The sequence below is a fragment of the Chionomys nivalis genome, chromosome 26 (genome assembly GCF_950005125.1).
Source record: "Chionomys nivalis chromosome 26, mChiNiv1.1, whole genome shotgun sequence".
Lineage (NCBI taxonomy): Eukaryota > Metazoa > Chordata > Mammalia > Rodentia > Cricetidae > Chionomys > Chionomys nivalis.
In genome coordinates this window covers 11348687-11369739 of record NC_080111.1, presented here as the reverse complement: position 1 = coordinate 11369739, position 21053 = coordinate 11348687, and the positions used below count along the sequence as shown (strand labels likewise).

The 21053-nt window shown below is 41.8% G+C and overlaps 1 protein-coding gene across 3 annotated transcripts in view; it reads right to left on the bottom strand.

Annotated features, from left to right (window-relative positions):
* Ptprm (protein tyrosine phosphatase receptor type M) overlaps window positions 1-21053 on the bottom strand; it is a 698790-nt gene that overhangs the window by 403526 nt on the left and 274211 nt on the right. For all 3 annotated transcript variants that reach the window (XM_057758864.1, XM_057758862.1, XM_057758863.1), the window contains exon 4: window positions 9961-10039. In XM_057758864.1, coding sequence (XP_057614847.1) covers window positions 9961-10039 — 79 coding nt within the window. The remainder of the gene's footprint in view (window positions 1-9960; window positions 10040-21053) is intronic.

Sequence of the window (21053 nt, the reverse complement as noted above, 5' to 3'; positions counted from 1 at the left end):
ATCTGCTATGCGGTACCTTCTCCTGGTGCCCCTGTTGGTCAGGGACAGTTATGTCCAGAAAGGGTGACTCTGCTCAGCCTGAGGAGTATATTTAAATGTCATGCAAACTTTATTAGGGAAATTCTCCTATCGCATGACAAAGTCACAGACAGGGAAAGGGGCGGGAGCAGAAAGGGAGTGCGAATATAACATTGTCTGGGTGGGGCGGATGAAACCAGATTCATTATGCCTCCAAGTATCCATCCTCTCACTGGCAGCGGGTTTGAAGAATGGTGTCCTAGTCTGGGGACCCAATGACTGTAAACCCACACTTACATGAGCCCAAGCAGAACTTAATTAGAACTGCAAGTGCACAGCAAACAAAGAACAATGAATTTTAATACCAGTAGCATAGGAAAACCTCATTATTATTTGGAGGCCAGCAATAATTCACTGTGCTCATGATGCTTAGTATGCAAACTAGTCTAAACGACTCCTCACAGGGCAGGGCAGCGATGAACCACTGTTACTCAGCATTCATTGACCAACTTCCAATTCTAAGAACTGTTGCACTGACTCAATCAAATTACTTCTTACTCTTCGGTCTTTGAAGACCTCTGAAAAGCATCCCTAAGCCAAATGTCTCTTCTACCTTCTTCTGGAGGCTCTGGAAAACCCAGTACTTTTGATTAAAAGGGTGGCCCTTGAGTTTTAAGTGCCCAAACTTTCCCAGGGAACACTCACAAAGATTCTATGAGGTGGCTTTTTTCTCTGTTTTGGGTAGAAGGAGACTTGTGGGTGGGCCCCTGACTAGTACAGACTTACATTTCTAAAGTCTAGGCGAGCCTGCTACATCACTTGACCCCTTCTAGGCTTCCCGTCATCTCTGTCTGTCCTCGGGGTCCCCATCCCACACAGGGTGGGCGTCTGCCTGGAATTCCAGTAGCACTGATCTTTCCAGAGAGCCCCAGCATTCTCTCAGGTTGTCTTCGGACCTTCAGTGACCATGGTAGCAAGAGCAGTGAGCTTGGTGCTACTGTCTTCCCACCAGCAGACTCATGATGGCGTCATTAAATTAACTGAATGTTATTTGCATTAATAAAACCACAGGCATACAACCTTTAGAGCTGTTTGCCAGAAATTCCTATTTCTATAGCAGAATTTTTCCGCCCCACCTTCACACTTGACCTTTCACTCCATTATTTTTTTTTAACCACATAAAAATTATATCAATTATTTTAGGCTTATCTGTACCAGAGGAACCAAATATTAATACAGACCAGGAAGACTAGCGAGATTTGACTAAATTAAAAGGGTTACACTGAAAAATGAGGAGTTGTTTTCTTATCAAAGAAACTGATTACAGCTGATTCCCATCAAATACTCCCAAACACACACACACTCACTTCTGCTCTCCCTCTCTCCCTCTCTCTCTCTCTCTCTCACACACACACACACACACACACAGATATACAGATAGACAGGCAGATAGATGATAGGTAGGTAGCTAGGTAGGTAGGTAGGTAATAGATAGAATTAGGTTGGCATCCTACTCTGAAAAATCTAAACTATTTTTAAAAAGTGAATATGATGTAACAGGTAGAAAATTGCACAACTCATGGGATAGGCTGTAAGCTAAGCACACAAGCACTAAAACCCTAAACATAATGCATGAAATTATCTTCAGTTTATACATATGAGTGACAAATAAAATGTGAATGAAAAATAATAATAAATGACAAATAAAAATGTGAATTTAGACTCCTATCTCATCGCCAAGATTATGCATATACAAAATTCTTAAAATATTCCAACACACGCCTGCTTTTAAGTGGTTTGGGCAAAGGATATTTAACACGCAAATCCATTTCAGTGCAACCCTCGCTAACTAGACTGGAAATATCTCCAAATATTCACTCCATCTATAAAATAGTTTGAACTTCACCATTTCTAGCCATGTGCACATCAACGCATAAATGAGAAAACAATGGCATCGTGCCTCCTCTGTCCACAGTGGATTTGGACAAAGATCAGTTCTTAGTTCTATCTCCCAATTCTTTCACATTGGGAATTTTCTGGCCACAGTGGATCAGCCTTCTTGTGACTCTTAGGCAGGCATGTCTCAAAGAGCAGACAGTCCAGACTCTTCAAGAAGGGCTGTGAAATCCACTCCCCACCAACAACCCAAGAGTGGCAACCCTTTCAAGGCACCCCAGCCCTATTCAGCCCAGGGAGAAATCTTCAGGCCCTCTCCACTAAGGCAAGTGCTTCTCAGGTGCCAACCTGTCTCCCAGCCTTCTTCCCTTCCCCTTCTCCCCTGGGTTCAACTCCCAGCATCAAGGGGCCATTTCTACTCTCTTTCATGGTTATTCTTTCTCATCCCTTCAAAAACTGCTTCTGAAATTCTCTTTTCTAAGTCATGAGGCAGCTTTCCCTCTGTTCAGTCTTCTTGGGATCTCCTCTGATGGTGAGATATTACCCAGTAAGTAGAACATGGAAATTTGGCCTTCCTGAGCTGATGGGTCTCTTAGTAGCCATTTTCTAGCACCATAAGGCCAACAACTGAGAATACAGCTGATACTCTCCAAGAGAGATTGGCAAGTACATCAGATAAGAATACCAGGTGGTATCATCATCATCATTATAGGCATCACCATCATCATCATCATCACCATCATCCTCTTCCTCATCATCATCATAGACATCACCATCATCATCATCATCACAATCCTCCTCCTCATCATCATCTTCATCACCACCATCCTCCTCCTCATAATCATCATCATGGGTCTCAGAGGTAGGAAACCTGAAAAGGTCTATACCAGAATATCTTTAAATTAGCCTTGAGTGGGACTCTTGACTATAAGAAAATATGGAAACACTTCAGTTAGCCATCTCCTTCTAGATCGGTCTGCGTGCTCCTGTGAAGACATTCCTGAGATGTTTATGCTCTATGACTCAGAGGTAGGCAGCCAGGGAATACAATAGCCACTCTTTGCTTCCTTAATTGGTTAGCTCTGCCCTAGAGACCTAGTTATCTGCAGTCCCACCAAGATGGTGTTCTAGGCATGTTCAAAGAATAACAAACACACCTGGGAAGAGTGGCTACATGGAGGACAGATTTGCTTGTTTTTTGAAAAGCAGACCTTTCCAGTTAGGAAACGAAAAACTGGGCACAGAGAAGACTATGGGCAATAGAAAGCTGGCCAAGTTGTAAAAATACCAATTAATGAATAAAACCTGCTGAGTTAGCAGCATTGAGTATGATAAGGTATGGTAGAATCCTACTTTCTCTCACTAGCCAAATAAACTGATGCCATATTGGATAGGCACTCAATAGTATAATAATAGGCTGGATTTAAATCATCAAGTCAGGCTGACAGCTTTTGTTTCAAGAATTATTTATTTAGAAATTTGCCTAATGTAGTTTCCAGATCTTGGCGACCTACAATCTGGATCAGCTCTAAGTAAAATGAAGCATTCAAGCGTCTATATTTTTGGTTTTTAATTCTCCCAAGGTTATTAAATATATTTATATCTGTTAATAAGCACATCCTTTGACACATAATTGCTTGATTTTTACTATGACCATGCCTGGTTCAATGGTATGAAAACGGTGAGTTCATAAAATGTATTGGCATATGGACGGCTGGCATATACTAACACAGTTCTTTTCAATTTTTACCATTTAATTGGTATATTATATAAAATACAAACTATATAAAATTTAAATTGTAATAGTAACTAACATTTAATAATGAGTTCCTATTATTTATGTTTACTATTTAGCTAACACTGTAAAATAAGAATTACTGATGGCTAAAAGTCATAACCATTACACACATATGTGGGAAGAGCAGATGAAGTGAGACAGCTTGGAAGGAAAGCCATTCGTGAAGATAACAAGTGTGCTTCATCGGCAAAGAGAGACTAAGTACATCCTAAGATAGAATTCTTTTAAAGCATACACTGTGGAGGGGAGGAAAGAGGGCCGTTAGCCTGAAACCCTAAATGGATATGTGAAATTATAAGTGGTATTTGGGGGAAATGATTTTGTCTTGATATGATAGACCTTATTTATAAATGTACTTAAAGATAAACGATGACATTAGCAGTACACAGATGTAAAATCAGCGTGGATTTTTCACTGTTTTTGTTTCTGTTAAAAAAGCTTTATTGTGGTGTTCATAATAAAAATTGTACGGAAATGGAGCTCCTTCATCTTTTAAGTAATCACCTATAAGAAGCAGGTACTTTACATCTTGCAAGATTAATTGCATGTCTTGTTTATCCCAGATTGTGTAGGGAACCGAATTTTTTCAATACTAAGAGCTAAGCGGAAGAGTCCTTCTCCTTCGTGGTGCCTTATACTTATCCCTCCACATCTTCTGTCTGTGCCCTGATCCTCCACTTCTCTAGACCCTTCTCCTCCCGGCTGTCCAACATCTCTGAGTTCCTCAGCCTTTACTACCTCCAAATATAGGAAAAGTCCCCACACACAAATCTTTGTGGAACTTTCTTTCTGTGAAATAGAGCACCTCTTTTCCCTTTTCATTTGTTTTGGTTTTGGTTCTGAGACAGGGTTTCTCTGTATAGCCCTGGCAACTCTGTGACCAGGCTGGCCTTAGACTAACAAAATCCAGCTGTCTCCGCCTCCTGGGTGCTGGGATTAAATGTGTGCACCGACACTGGCCAGCGAGATCTTTTCTTTTTAAAATACTCATGTAAAAGAGTGAGATAAAGATTTTAAAAAGATGATTTGGGCAAGGCATTCTGGGTGCTTAGCCCTCAAAAAAATTCTGTTTAAAATAACTGACTCATTCTTTCAGAGTGGAAAAGAGTCCAAGAAAAAAAGCTCTCTGTCCAGTTAAGTTTAGAACCCACGCTGAGCTGGAATACCGACTTTGCCAAACTACTGTAATTGGAATTGCAAGTATAGCACCTTCAGAATGGAAATTCCAGCCCATCTCATATTCAAAAAGAAACATTCCCTCTTTCTCTCTAAATTTATAGGCCCATTTATTTTCTGGGTACCCTTTCAAAATGCCCCACCAGATCCCTGTGAAGTCTGCGGGAGCTCTACAAACTGTCTTCCCTGAATAACAAACAGGCTTGGTTCAGCTCTGCCTTTCCCTCCTGACGGCTACATTCCATTGCTTTGCACAAAGAGCCAAGTTCTCAAATATTAATTGATTCCCCGATCAGCCTTTGATCCCAAAGGCATGAGTCATCATTGACCAAGACACAGATCTCCTCGGAGATGTTTCATTACTATTGATTCTTCAAAGCCTGTGTCAAAATCCTAGCAACAGAATCAGAGAGCGGTAATTGGTGAGATCAAAGAGCAAACTGAAGAGGGGCAGAAATCGAGCAGGCTCTGACCCTTTTATTTTCATTTACATCTCTATGTGATGGCACAGATCTCCCTAGCTGTCACCACAAGAGAGGAAGCTGACAAACAGGAGGGCTCAGAACTACCCGGTCAACACTGGCAAACATACTTGGCAAGCATGCTCTGAATTTCAAGTGGATACAAATGAGCTCCCCCAAATTTAAGAAATCCATCAGTTTAGTTATTTGGATTTACTACTTCCCAGTAAATAATTCAAGGGTGGTTACAAAAATGGATAATTAATCATAATAATGTAGGTTAACTAACTCTTCTTTGAAATACTGAGACCAAAGTGTTTTCAAATTTTAAATACTGTCAGATTTTTCGGTATTTGCATACATATAAGGGGTGCGCCTTGGATATGGGATTTAAGTGCATTAAATTCATTGATGTTTCATACACAGCTTATAAATACAGACTAAAGATAAGTTTGTGCAATGCTGTAAGTGTCCCTGTGTTTTGACCATAACCTATCGCATGACTTCAGGTACAGCGAGGATGAAAATATAACCAACAACTCAAGCAAACACATTAACGGAGGAATTTATAGGACATGGAAATTACATCTCAATAAAACTGTTAAGATATCTGTGGTTTCTAACACATGAAAATATACATTAACACCACGAGGCGATAATAGCAATTCCAAGAGTTTTAATTGGTGGCATGTGCCCATGAAATCAGCACTGGAAATCCTGCCATCTGAGGGTCACAAGTTCAAGGACAGCCTGATCTACATAGTGAGCACCTGCCACAGGCAAAAAGGCAAGGTACCACACAATACTTGCAGATGCAGCCACAATGTGCTTAAACAAAGGAGATGCTTCAGGAACTGACAACATCCTTCTCAGTTTTCCCTACTGGGATTCCTGGACCAAACTCAAGATACACTTTTAGTGTGCACACCAAATTCAAGAATTATCTACATTTGTTAGAAGGGGGTCTTAACCAGACAGCTGATGATTCCACACAAGCATCTGCATGCAGTTCAGGCTGGTCCTGCATCTTACTGTCACTAAGGTGATATCAATCTTACGAGCATCTGTATCCTTGTATGAGAAAAACAACTGCAGGCAAACTGTAGTGATGCCAGCTCCTAAACCCAGGAGTCCAAACAGGGACCTGGACAGTAAAGTTGATGAGACTCAGCAGCTCTGCCTCCTCATGGAAAACATCCTTCAGATGTGCAATATTTAGGCTCCTCTGAGAATCCAAATTAACAAGCATCAAATTTTCAAAACAAATGATCATTATTTAGCGATCTTGATAAGAAATCTCGCAAAATCTTACCTACATAAAGCTTTCTATTTTGAGTTTAAATCCAATGTCTTCATTCTTACAGGTTCTATCTGTACATTTCCCCCACAGACACACAGATTACAGGAAGAAATAACTACCAAAGAGCTTTAATAAACCCACTTACAACGTACTGTTCACAAAGCTATTGAAACATGCATCACCCCCTAACCCTCAGTCACCAGCCTGCCGTTCCTTTCTGTGTCTCCTAAGGCAACTCATGAAGCCATTAGGTATGCGTGTGCTTACCTACAGAGGAGGAATCATACATTCATCCCGAGTGGCATGGGAAGCTGACTCCACAGGAACGCACGCCACCACAACACCAAAACACATACATCGCAAGACATAGGCACAAAAAGGCTAAGCATAAAATCTTTATGATAAACACACAGCCTGCAACCCAGTGGAAAGCAAAAGGCTGCATTTGAGGAACTCACATGCCAGCCAGAGGCCCTATGTAGAAGGAAGAAACCCAGGATGCAGGCTTAGGATGCTTTGGGTAAGCCTGGCTGCAGGTTCTCTCATCTGTACCCACTGAAGCACATGTCCCTGAAGACAGCTAGCTCTAAGAAACAGGAAGGCAGGACGTATCAGGGCCTCAGCATTCAGTACAGGTGCAAAACTTTTGGGTTATCTCCTGTCCTTCTTTTACATGGTGACTCAGAAGCCATGAAGAAACATGTTAGCAGACCCCAGGGCACGTCTCAAAGTTGCAGACTTGGGTGCAAGGACTTGGCTAAGTTCCAGTTCAGATAATTATATTCTGTTTCCTGAACTTGCCCAAATGTCTCACCTAGTTACAGCCTCGTTCATTTTTTTTATTTTACCTTTTTGTGGAAAAAAAAAAGTTGGAAGATTCTCTGTGAACTTCCCCCCATCCTATCTTGCTGATACAGAAGAAGCAGCAAATGTGACTTGTGACCAAATTAATGGCAGCTTTCGTCATGAACGAGATGATGGATGTGTGTGAACCTGCACATTGGGTCAGAGGACCAGAAGAAGACATCAGAGAGAGTAAAGGCCCTGTAGATGAAATGAGGCAACTGTGTCGTGCTACCTCTGTGGGATAATGACCACACAGGTGGCCCCTATAGCTACAGAGGATTGTCTAATGATCTGTTCTAATTCAGGCAACAAGAAAATGCTGAGCTCTCCTTGCAAGTGCGTGCATTTGAATACTGTGGATCTAACCATTCTTTCATGGATTGGAAAGGGGCCATCAGCAGAGACCCAGGGAATGTAGCAACTTGCCAATTTCTTTGCATGCCAGGCATTCAAAAAATAAAGTAGGCTGCCATCACTCAGATGGCCAAAAATGTAAACTCTAAACGTATCAGTCTTGAGTAAGGATACAGGGGAAATCAAATGTTCATGCATCCTTGGTGGGATGCAAACTTACAGTATCAGTCTTGGGAAAGGATACAGGGGAAATAAAATATCCACACACCATTGGTGGGATGCAAACTTACATTATCAGTCTTGGAAAGGATACAGGGGAAATAAAATGTTCATGCACCATTGGTGGGATGTAAACTTACAGTATCATCAGTCTTGAGAAAGGATACAGGGGAAATAAAATACCCACACACCATTGGTGGGATGCAAATTGGTTCAGATACTTCTCCCAGCAATTTGGGGGCAACTGATAAATCTAACACCGCATCTCCCCACATTCCAGGGACTTGGCTTCTTAGACATATACACATATTTTTCTCACAGATGCACACACACACAAGCTGGACCACAATAATAATTTTAATAAACAAAAGCAGAGGAGGAGAAGTCACCAAATTTTCAAAAATAAGTACAAGCTGTGCTATGTTCCTATGGCTGAATGCTAAGGATTCATCTTAAAAATGCAAGTGGAAAGAGGGAGAAAACCCAAATAAGACTATGCTAGCGCTCCATATCCACAAACTGCACATGCAGACTCAGTCAACATGAAGAGAAACAATGAGGAACAAAGGAGTCTTTACTGAGTATATTCCACGGTCCCTCCCTGCCACATTTACTATTACAAAGCCTTTACATTGTACTTGTTATTGTAAGTAGCTAAGAAATGATTCAAAGACTCAAGGAGGATGCAAAGACTGTGTCCCTCTCCTATTAGGGCATCCATGGATTCTGGGTTCTGTGTACCAACTGTCAGTGGACATCATGGAACAGAAACACAGAAAAATGTAGACAAATGAATACCACTTATTAGAATATATGGAAGGCAAAACTAACAGTGTTGCTATAACTAACATTATGAATACATACTACTTACAAGAAACATAGTTCACACATGTACAAACACACTCACACACATGCATTCACACATATACACATATACCCACACATATACATATATGTATATACACATGCATATTCATACATACACATACAGACAGACAGACATATACACAAACCCACATGCAAATAGACATACATACATACATGTGTGTGTATACACATATACATATACAGGTTGTTTTTTGTGTTTCACTGTCCAATACAGTAGATTCTTTAGTTTAAAAAAAATCCTGGCCTGGAACCCATAACAATGGGAATACTATCCCTACTTTCCCGAATTACATCAACTGATTGAAGGGAGTGGGCATTTGACCCATCCTGAACGATCCTGTCCAGGTTTTGTACCTAAGGCAAGGAAAGAAAGGTTCAAGAGCAGTGGAAAAGTTCCAGATCCTGGACAAGCATCCACCTCCCAAGGGCCAAGAGGCGGATATATAGCCAGCTCCTCTGCCACGGTGGTACCTGCGGTCTGCTGACTTGGCCTCAGTTTACCCACCTCCTCAGCCTCATCTTAGCTTTCTATAAAGGTCCTTTCTCCCATAGTGAACATTTGTAAAGTACAAATTTGTAAAGAGAAGGGACAGGCAAATCTGGTGCTGACAGATGGCTAAGGAAGGGACTTTATATTCGGTAGGTACTAAGTCTATTGGGTCCATACTGTTTGGAACTGTGTGACAAAAACTTGGGAACAGGGATAGAAACATCCTCGATTTGGGAATGGAATGTGCCAACCTGCCACATTTAATTCTGTGCTAATATTGAAAATAGAAATCCAAATGTCTCTCACACCTGCTTTGCATTTTCAGAGCTATCAAAGTATCTGCATTTGCACACCAACTTCACACAGCGGTGCATCCACAGCTGGACCTGCATCCAGAGCCTGCCATGAAACTCTTGACAGGACAGCATCTCTCTGAGTTTCCTCCCGTCTTTCAGTCTATAGTGTAAATGTGTCCCAGTGATGAACCCCAACATTTAAAAGCAAAGTTACTTACTGCATGGATGTCCTAACACCTTAACTTCATCAATAGCAAGGTAGCCTTGGTGTCCAGAGGTTACCACTTCAAAAATCACCTGGAAAATTAAGAGAGATTGGACACTTGATTATTAAGAACTCAGAGAGAGAAACTGGAGTTCAACCTGAAGGTCAGAAATACAAAACAGCCAACCATTGGCTCTTACCTCTACCTCAGTCCAAAAAGGCGATCCTGCCTCCGGGAGTCTCAGAATGAGACTGAGAGCTGACTCCTCCCGTTTTATAATCCCCTCTAGGGATTAAAGGTGTGCATCACTGAAATTAAAGGTGTCACCCAGTTTCTATAGCAACTAGTGTGACTACTGGGATTAAAGGTGTGTGTCACCACTGCCTGGTCTGTAAGGCTGACCAGTGGGGCTGTTTTACTATATGATCTCCAGGCAAGTTTCATTTATTAGCACACAAATGAAATGCCAACACAGAGATTAATGTTATCCACTCATTTCTGTAAGGATTTTAGCAAGAGTCTTTTATATTATGAGGAATAAGTGTTCACTCATACCTCCATTTATTTTACCCAACAACTGAAAAGGAGTTGGTGGCTAACACCTGCCTACCAGTGTTCCAGGTTCTAAACCTCAAGTACAAGTAAGGCTGAACCGGGTCTAGTCCAAGAAGGCAAAAGGGCAGAAGCAGTGGGGCAGCACCTGCCTAAGAAATCACCTATGTGGCGATGCCGAACCGCGGGTGAGGATGGATATGGGAAGAAAGCACTTTGGAGTCATTCTGAAGAGTGGAATAAAGTACCAAGGTCTTAAAGACCTTAAAGTCTTAAAGAAATCAGAAAACTGAAATGATGCTATGTAAACTGTCACACAAAATAATACAGTTTTCCTATCGTGATTCCCCCCCCAAAACACATATAGTGATATCTTTATTGAGAGGCAAAGTTAAGATCGAAGGTTCTTTAAAAAACATTTCTGAAAATAACTGACCAGAATGAGACATTTGGGATTCTAGGTTTTTACACTTCAGAGGAGGATGGATGAGGGGGAGGACTAAGGAAGAGATGGGATGAGGGAGAGGACTAAAGAAGAGGTGGAATGAGGGGGAGGGTTAAGGAAGAGGTGGGATGAGGGGGAGGGCTAAGGAAGAGGTGAGATGAGGGAAGGATAAGGAAGAGGTGGGATGGGGGAGGGTTAAGGAAGAGGCAGGATGAGGAGGAAGGTTAAGGAAGAGGAGGGATAAGGGGAGGACTAAGAAGAGGTGGGATGAGGGGGAAGGTTGAGTAAGAGGAGGGATAAGGGGAGGACTAAGGAAGAGGTAGGATGAGGGGGAGGGCTAAGGAAGAGGCGGGATGAGGGGGGGTTAAGTAAGAGGAGGGACAAGGGGAGGACTAAGAAAGAGGTGGGGTGAGGAGGAGGACTAAGGAAGAGGTGGGATAAGGGGAGGACTAAAGAAGAGGTGGGATAAGGGGAGGACTACGGAAGAGGTGGGATGAAGGGGAGGACAAAGGAAGAGGTGGGATGAGGGGGAGGATTAAGAAAGAGGCAGCATGAGGGGGAGGGCTAAGAAAGAGGTGGGATGAGGGGGAGGAATAAGGAAGAGGTGGGATGAGGGGAGGAGAGGAGAAATGAAGGGGAAGAGCTAATTTTGGGAGAGCGACACTATTCAAAAATTATGAGACATTTAGGGAACCATGGGAAAAATACTTGAAGAACAAGAATAGTAGAGGTGGAGAAAAGCAAGGAAAAAAGAGAAAGGAAGAAGAGGGAAGGCAGGGAGGAGGGAAGGGAGAAATCAAAGTAGCAGCTCCCCTTAAGAAAAGTGCGGGCGCTTATGACGGCTAAGGGCGATGGCCTAGATCGGTGACTAAAGCACCCCTTTATGCCTGCACGTGTTTTGCGAGGGTATTTCTTGAGTGGGATAAGTAATTCGGACACTGACGCTAAACGTGGGTGGCGTAATCTCCCAGGCTGGGGGTCCAGATGGAGAAGAGGGGAAGCAGGAAGCCTGGAAGGCAGGCACCCCCTTCTCAGCTTCTTGGCTGCCACAGTGGCAGCTGCTCTGTTCTACTTATCCTCACCGCAGTGGGGTGACAAGAGAAGTCAGGAAACACGGTCACCTCTCTTCTATGTCTACTGTCTATGGTAAGCATCTTTTACTGTGTAGCTAACAGAACCTAGCACCACTAGATGGGCTATGGACCACATATGCCCGGAGCCAGCACACCACAGACTGCTACTCTGCAATGAAAAAGCACTAAGTACTGTCATAATCAATAGCACAAATGAATCTTCAGGGAATTGTGCTGAATTTTTAAAAAGGAAAATTTTACAAGATTACACCCCACCTTATTTTATGAATGAAATATTCTGAATTGTCAAAACTTAAGAATTGAAGCCAGACTAATGGGTGCCAGGACTAAGAGATGGGTAGAGGGCGCAGGAATAGGGTGGGCAGTCTTCGAAAAGGGCAACCTAAGTCATCTCTGTTAGTTTCTCTAACAGCATCTTCGTGTGTGTGTGTGTGTGTGTGTGTGTGTGTAGGAATACATGCATACATGCAGCAACATGCAACTTTTAGAACTGAACATTTCAACATGCCAATCCCCGATTATGATATCATACCACAATTGGCAAATTATTCCCGCTTTGGGAAACAGGGTGCCGTGTCAACAGGACGACCTTCACTGGTTTTCACTGTTGTGTGTCACACTGATCACAAAGCACTTTAGTTTTAAAAGTAATTATGTAACTACCTACTAAGAAGACGTTACAAGCACCATGCAGGTACCACTCCACAAACATCAGTTTATATAAAGCATAATCCATACTATATTATATGAATTTTTAATTAAAAATATTAATAAATAGAACCATATTTTCAAGAACTTCGGATTTCCACAGAAAGAGTCGTCTGGATAGGATGTATCTGTCTGAAGCAGGCAGTGAGTCAGAGTCGCAGTAATCCTCAACTCCATCTGTTTCCACACGTTACGTTGTCATTCTTGCGCACTGAGCAAAATCTTGGCTCCGAAAATTGCTTTGTTTGTGTTTATGCAAAGCCAGAGACAGCAACCCACAGAACCCCGGATGGAAATGCTAAAAGCAGGGGTCACGAAAACCCAGAAACCTAGGCTCACAGCTCTGCACCAGAAAGTCCTGATAATAAAACATAGCCCACTCGGAGGAGAGAGGGGCCCCGCAGAAGAGCAGAGATGAAATAAAACTCTGTCCTGTTCACGAGTTTAATATGTTGTTTTCCACTGATGAGCCAATGGGAAAGAAGAACTGCCTGGATATTCCTGCGGTGGGACCAGGATAATTTACTTCTCTATGTCTAAGTTCTGTAAGAGGATGAACGAGGGACAAAAAGATGGATGTCAAAAGCAGGCATAAGAAAATAATTTTGAGGTCCTAAAAGCAATTCGGGCTAAGAGTGGCCAGCTGCAGCACCAGAGGGGACACAAGGGGCTGTGGAGAGAGCTGCCAGGGGGCTCAGGGAAGCGGCACCTGCGCACTCCAGCCGGGGAAATCGGCAGGATAACTGCACACTCTCCCTGTCCCTCAGCTCCTCCAGTGCAATCTCCCAGTCTCATCCCCAGTCTCCTCGCTCTGTGCCCCATTCCCAGGGGACTAAGCAGATCCCCGGATGGAACACTTCACATTCCTCCAGCCAGTAACCATCCCCCAGTCTGTCCCCCACCCAACCTATCCCATCCTCAGTTCTAAGTGTCAGATGGCCACACCTAGAATCACATTTCATCTGAACCCCTTTCTAGGGGCCACACCTATAAAAATCCCTGAAGAATTTCCTACCAAGAAATGCACAACCACACTTCCTTAAGAACCAGAGCAGGCAACAGAAACCAAGAAACAAAACACCCACCCAGTGAAGATAAGACCAGATAGCTACACCTAAAATCACAATCCTGCCAAGCCCAGGTGTGTAAATGCCAGTGTACAAACACAGTAACAGCCAGAACAATATGTCTCCACTAGTGCTCAGCAACCCTGCCACAACCCCAACCTATAATATAGAGTTCATAGTTAAATATCGTGGATATTTTAAAGATTCCCGATATATAATTCCAGGTTGCTTTTTGTAAAGACTGTATTTATTTACATAATCACCATAAATACATGAGAGACTATTTCATTTTCCATCAGCATATAGTGTTTTAATTTGACAATGTTTTAAAATGTGAATGTCATAAATTTGATATATTGTTATTATCTGAACATATCTGCACACTGTGGAGAAAGGAAAAGAAATCCAGATCAAAGGCACAAAAATACAGTCAACAAAATCACAAAAGAAAACATCCCTAACCTGAAGGAGATGGTATCAAAGTATAAGAAGCATATCGGACAGCAAATAAATTAGGCCAGAAAAGGAAGTCTCCATGTATAATAGTACCCATGGTTACATAGTTTGGTAACCATGTAATGTATGTAATCAACATATAAACACTTTCAACAAAGTAGCTGAATAAAAAAATTAATTCACAAAAATCTGTAGTCCTCCATATATAAAGGACAAATAAAATGATAAAGAAATCAAGGGGATATATAATAACCTCTAACAATATAAAATATCTTGGTGTAACTGTAACCAAGAAAGTGAAAGACTTCTCTGATAAAAATTTTAAGTCATTGAAGAAACTGAAGAAGATAGAGGAAGGAAAGATCTCCCATGTTCATGGCTTGGTAGGATTAAATATAGTAAAAATGACTATCCTATTAAAAGCAATTTATAGATTCAAGGCAATCCCTACCAAAATTCCCACAAAATTCATAGACCTTGAAAAGACAATTTTCGGCTTCATATGGAAACACACAAAAAAACAGGATAGCTAAAGTATTCCTAATCATAAAACAGCTGCTGGAGGATTAACTATCCTTGGTTTCAATTTATACTACAGAGCTATAGTAATAAAAACAGTATATTATTGACACTAAACAGACATGTTGATCGATGAACTCAAAATGAAGACCCAGACATAAACTCACAGACCCATGGACTTACATTTTTAATAATTCATTTTATTTTTATTTCATGCAATTGATATTTTGCCTGAATGTATGTGTGGGGGTGCCAGGTCTTACGGTTACAGACAGTTGTGAGCTGCCATGTGGGTGCTGGAAATTGAACCTGGGTCCCCTGGAAGAGCAGCATGTCCTCTTAACTGCTGAGCCATCTCTCCAGCCCCTGGATGCCTAATTTTTTATAAAGAAGCCAAAATATACAACGGAAAAAAGATGGCATCTTTAACAAATGATACTGGTCAAACTGCATGTAGAAGAATACAAATGAACCCATATTTATTACCCTGTACAAAACTCAACTCCAATGAAACAAAGACCCCAACATAAAACTAGATACACTGAACTTAACAGAAGAAAAAGTGGACAATATCCTTGAACTCATTGGCACAGGACGAGTCTTTCTGAAGAGAACACCATTAGCACAGGCACAATGATCAACAATTAATTAATTAATTAATGCGTTATCATGGCACAAAAAAGGACATGGAAATTTGGATAAAGTGGCAGCCTACAAAAATGGGATAAGAATAAGGAACATATCTAAACAGAGAATTCCCAAAAGATGAGACTCAAATGGCTTAGAAACACTTAAATGGTCAACATCTTTAGCCACCAGGGAAATGCAAATCAAAACTACTTTAGATGTAACTTGTTTTATTGATTTTAGGCATTCTGACAGATACAAAATGAAATCTCAAAGTTCATTTTGTATCTGTCAGAATGGCTAAAATCAATAAAAACAAGTAACAGTTCATGTTTGTGAGGATGTAGAGTAAGTGTACTCCTCCACTGCTGGTGGGAGTACAAACTTGTATAGCCAGTATCAAAATCAGTTTGGTAGATTTTCAGGAAGATAGGAATTGATCTACCTCAAGATCCAGCTGTAACACAAGATCCAACTATATACCCAAAGGACACTTAATCCTACCATATAGACACTTGGCTATCTATGTGCATTGCTGCACTGTTCACAGAAGCCAGAAATTAAAAACTCCCTAGTTGCCCCTCAACAGAAAATTGGATAAAGAAAATGTGGTACATTTATACAATAGAGTATTACTCAGTCATTAAAAAATGAAACCAGTGGGTGGTGGTGGCACACACCTTTAATCCCAGCACTCAGGAGGCAGAGGTAGGCAGATCTCTGAGTTAGAGTTCAGCATGGTCTACAGAGTGAATTTTAGTATAGGCTCTAATGCTACAAAGAAACCCTATCTCAAAAAACAAACAAAGAAACAAAACAAAACAAAAACCCAAAAATGAAATCATGAAATTTGCAGGTAAACTGATAGAAGTAGAAAAAATCATCCTGAATGAGGTAACCAAGACCCAGGAAGAGAAAATATTTGCTTATATGAGGATATTAGCTGTTAAGTCAATGATAACCAAGCTATAATCCATAGAACCATAGTGTATAGATATACAGAAAGGGACAAGATATAGAGAAAGAGACAGATTGATCTCCCTATGAAAGGGACATAGAACAGATAGTTATGGATCTGTAGGAGGGTACAGGAACAGGAAGATCAAGTGAGGAGGGGGAACAGAGGGAGGGATGAGGGAGATACAGGTAAAATTAAGAGCCATTTGAACAGTAGTATGAAAACCTAATACGGTAGAAACTTCCTAAAATACATAAATATTAAGGTAATCAAAGTAAAGTTGTCAAATAATGGGGGAGACATTAGTATGAGGATTGGGTTACATCTAATTAAGTTGTTGGCCAAAGGGGTCCCATGGAATACCAAAGTAACGCACGCTATTGCCTAGACTGTAAGTTGCTTTCCATAAACTGACAATACCCATACATTGAATGTGAAAAAGCTGATTTGGGTCTACATGGAGCCTTCACCTATACATGCTAGCATCTTTGGTACAGAAAAGTTCTCTACCAAAAGGGAAATGTGAAGACCAACCCAGCCACAAAGCCCTTGGATCTACAATGACATCCTACCTGCAAGACACGCTGGTGACACAAATTGTGGGAGTAACCAACCAAAATCTAATTTGACTTAAGGTCTACTCCATGGAATGGAGCCCGTATCCACACTGCTTGGGTGACCATGAACCTGAGAACAGATAGCCCAGGGACCTAGAGAAAAGCCGAAGACTACTGCTATAAAAATATTTTAAGTAGGATGAAGGTTCTATGATATTAATTAAGGTAGTCATCAATCTGACTACAGGGCAAGGCCAGTTTGGGCACCCTCTCCATTACTGCTTAGGGTCTTAGCTGGGGTCATCCTTGTGGATTCCTGGGAATTTCCCTAATGCCAGGTATCTTACTAGCCCCATAATGGCTCCTTCATTCAACATATCTCTTTCCTCGTTCTCCCTCTCTGTATTTCCCCCACCTTGACCATCCCATTCCTTCATGTTCCTCCTTCCCCTTCCCATCCTCCTCCCCTTCTACCCTCCCTTCAGTAACCAATGGAAGCAGATGCAGAGATCCACAGCAAGCACTGGGCTAAGCTCCTAAAGGGAAGAGGGGAGGATTTGATCTGCATGTTGGCGTTTACCAAACACAAATGAATACATTGAAAACATCCTGTTAACCAGGCTTGACTTTCTTCAGGGTACTTTTAACCAAGACTTTTAAAGAAAGCCTAGTTTAAACTTTCATTGATTGACTAAGCAGCTGAAACACTTCTACAGTCCAGGCATCTTTTATATCTACTATGTAGTTTTCCAAAGCCAACCATGATGAGTACCAACTGGTCTACCACTTGGGGACCAGTAGCCTGACTCAGAAAGCTTGGATAATTTTTCTAAAGTCACACAATATTTAGCACTACTAGAATGCAACCTGAAGCTATTTTCCCTCCATGTATGGATTCTTGTCATGTTACCAAAATATAATAAGCACATCTATAATATGTCACACACATGTATACATATGTATATATAGTATAAAGAATAAAAATATTGTGGGGTTTCTTTACTGCAGTGTTCTTGATTATGAAGACGGGGTACAGGGACAAGGACATGAGCTATGTGGGAGGGTTTTTAAGGCACAGATTAAGATTTTGTTTTGACACCTGGAGACATGAAAGGGGGTGGCTGACAAAGAGGATGCTTGGGGGCTCTGACTAGCTTGTTTAAATGCAAATCATTCAAGAGGTAAAGGTCAACTAGGAGACAGCCCAGGAAGCAGAAGGGATTCTCAACTAGACCTATGGGTCTGTCCAGCACCTGTTACAAGGGATGCGTGGGAGGCAGAATGAGGAAGTGAGTCCCATGTTTCTTAAGACCTGGTGGGCAGGGTGAATCCCTTTACATCCTGTGGTTTTTCAGGGATGACTTTCACAGTGCAGAGGTTTAGAGTTGTGTTCCAGCACACCTGACACATGACATAATTTTAACAACATAAAATCTTAAACAAGAATTGGCAACAAATGCCAGAGGCCAAATCTGCCCTCCCACCTATTTCTACTTTGTTCGTTATCAAGCTCAGGATCGTTTTATAGCTTTCAATAGCGGGAGGAAGAATCAAAACAATATCAGAATCTGTACGATGGAGAAGAACGATATGAAATTCCAATTTCCACGTCATCAATAAAGTTTTATTGGATCACAGCCATGTTCAATGCATTTACATTTTGGCTTCGGCTGTTCCCAGACAACCACCAGAGAACTGACTAGTTGCCACAGAGACCGTGTGGGCCGCACAGCCTGAAATATTTACTCTCTGCTTTCAGAGCCTTTTCCTGCTTGGCTTTCCGGCACACTGCCATTACTCTGGTTAACAAGAAAGCACATGTCAAAAGCAATACTTTGTCACAGCTGAATACAATATGCCTGCTGCCCTAGTAATGGCAAGCAGCAACCCCACTCCGCTGCTTTTGCTTCTGTTGCATTAAGTGTTATTTTAAAAGCCCACCATGGCTTGGAATATCATAACCAAGGTTCTAAGACACATAATTGCAACCTGTCAAAACTAAACAATAAACGCTAATTATTTTATAGAACACCCCCACCCCCGCATGCTGTACAAAGTAAAACAAAATCCAATGCACAAGTCAAAATTTTCTCGATACAAAAAGAACTACTGAGAAAACGTAACACTTAAACATTAATGTCTCAGCTTCAGTTCCTGTTTCCTACTGTACTGCCTAGTATCAGGGGGGTTTGGAGCACACACTACTGTCTGCTTCCTGCTCTAGTTTCATTCTATGGCTACAGAATGATGAAGCACCTTGTCCAAATCCAGCTCCGGGGAGCAAAGAGTTTATTTCAGCTTACACTTGCCGGTCACAGCCCGTCGCTGAGGCAGGACAAGAACTTGAAGCAGACATGCCTTAGGGTTACTATGGCTATGATATTACTTCATGACCAAAAGCAAGTTGGGGAGGAAAGGGTTTATTTGGCTGATACATCCAGAATTACAGCCTGCTGAGAAAAAGCCGGAACTCAAACCAGGCAGGGACCTGGAGGCAGGAACTGAGGCAAAGGCCGTGGATGGGTGCTGCTGACTGGCTTGTTCTACCTGCTTCTTATCAAACCCAGGACCACCAGTCCAGGGATAGCGCCATGCACAATGGGATGGGCCCTGCCCAATTAATAACTAATTCAGAGAATGCCCAACACATTTGTCTAAAACCTGATTTAATAGAGGCGTTTTCTTAATTGAGGTCACCTCCTCTAATATGGCTCCAGCTTGTGTACAGTTGACAAGACTATCCAGCAAAGATGGCACTGAGGAACAATGTTTGCTGGCTCCTTCCTGCAGGCTCATGCTTAGCTAGCTTTCTCTGCAGTCTAGGAGTCACTGCCCAGGGATGGAACCACCCACTGTGCTGGCCCCTCCCTCCTCCATCAGTTAACAATGAAGATAATCCCCCACAGACACATCCACAGACCAATGTGCTCAACAGTATTTCTCCTTATAAGATGCTTCCCTCTCAGCTGACTCCTGGCTGCACCAAACTGAAAACTAAAGATAACAAAGACATTTGGCCTTTAACAAAACACACATTTCATGTGTAAATGTGTATCTTAGTTTGGTCTTTGCGGCTGCGAGAAAAGCACCATGACCAAATGCAGTTTGGGGAAGGGTTTATTTGGCTTCCACAACTCAGTCATACTCTATCAGTGAAGGAGGCCATGGCAGAAACTTCTGGCAGGAATCGAGAAGCAGGAACTAAAGCAGAGACCATGAAAAAATGCTGGTTACAGGCTCACTTCCCATGGCTTGCTCAGCTTGCTTTCTTATACAACCTAGGACAACCTAGCTCCAGGATTCCCCCTATCTCCACCTCCCCAGGGACAGAGTTACAAGAGCACACCACTGCACTGGGTTTTTTACTGGGGTTTTGGGGATCTAAATTTGTGGCAAGAAAGTTACAGTCAGACATTTTTTCCAGTGCCCCCCATCTGGTTTTTTTTTAATTAGAAAGCCATTACCCTCTAGCCCCATCTACACTGTGATTATATGACAGAATCAGAGCCATCCTTATTGCAGAATAATTTTATTGCGGTATTTAATTTTACGTCTTCTTTGTTTCTTGGGATTGGCTTAATGGAAAATACAATCCAGCTTTATTCCTTAGCAATTCTTTGCGCAGTAAGTCTGCAACATCCCTAAATTTCTATGTAACCCTCAGATTAATCCTTGCAACATTTTAATGGTCATTTGTGGAGATACAGAGAGTAGCAAAGCTCTGAATTGCCCAATACTCAGAGTCCTAACTAAGGTCAAGCAAGGCAATGCTCTGTCTCTTTCAAGCTTTCATACGGTTAGAAAAAAAATAAAGTCTCCTTATAATGGCCCTCGTCTTTCGCAGTTGGGATATCTGGGATATCTGTATTAGTGGTTTCGCATTTTAAAATGGCTCCAAATGTAGTGTTGAAATGCTGTCGGCAACTGATCTTAAGCGTAAGAGGCTCTTAATGGGCCCTACAGGGGAAGCATTTGTGCTAAATAAGGTTTTCCCAGGCAAGAGGAGTTGTGCTGTTATAAGTCCAGTGTTAACTAAACAATACAAACTAACATAAGTGAGGCCATGAATTGAGGACTGACCAAACACACTGTGACCAGAGGCTGCTGGGAACCACAAAAGCC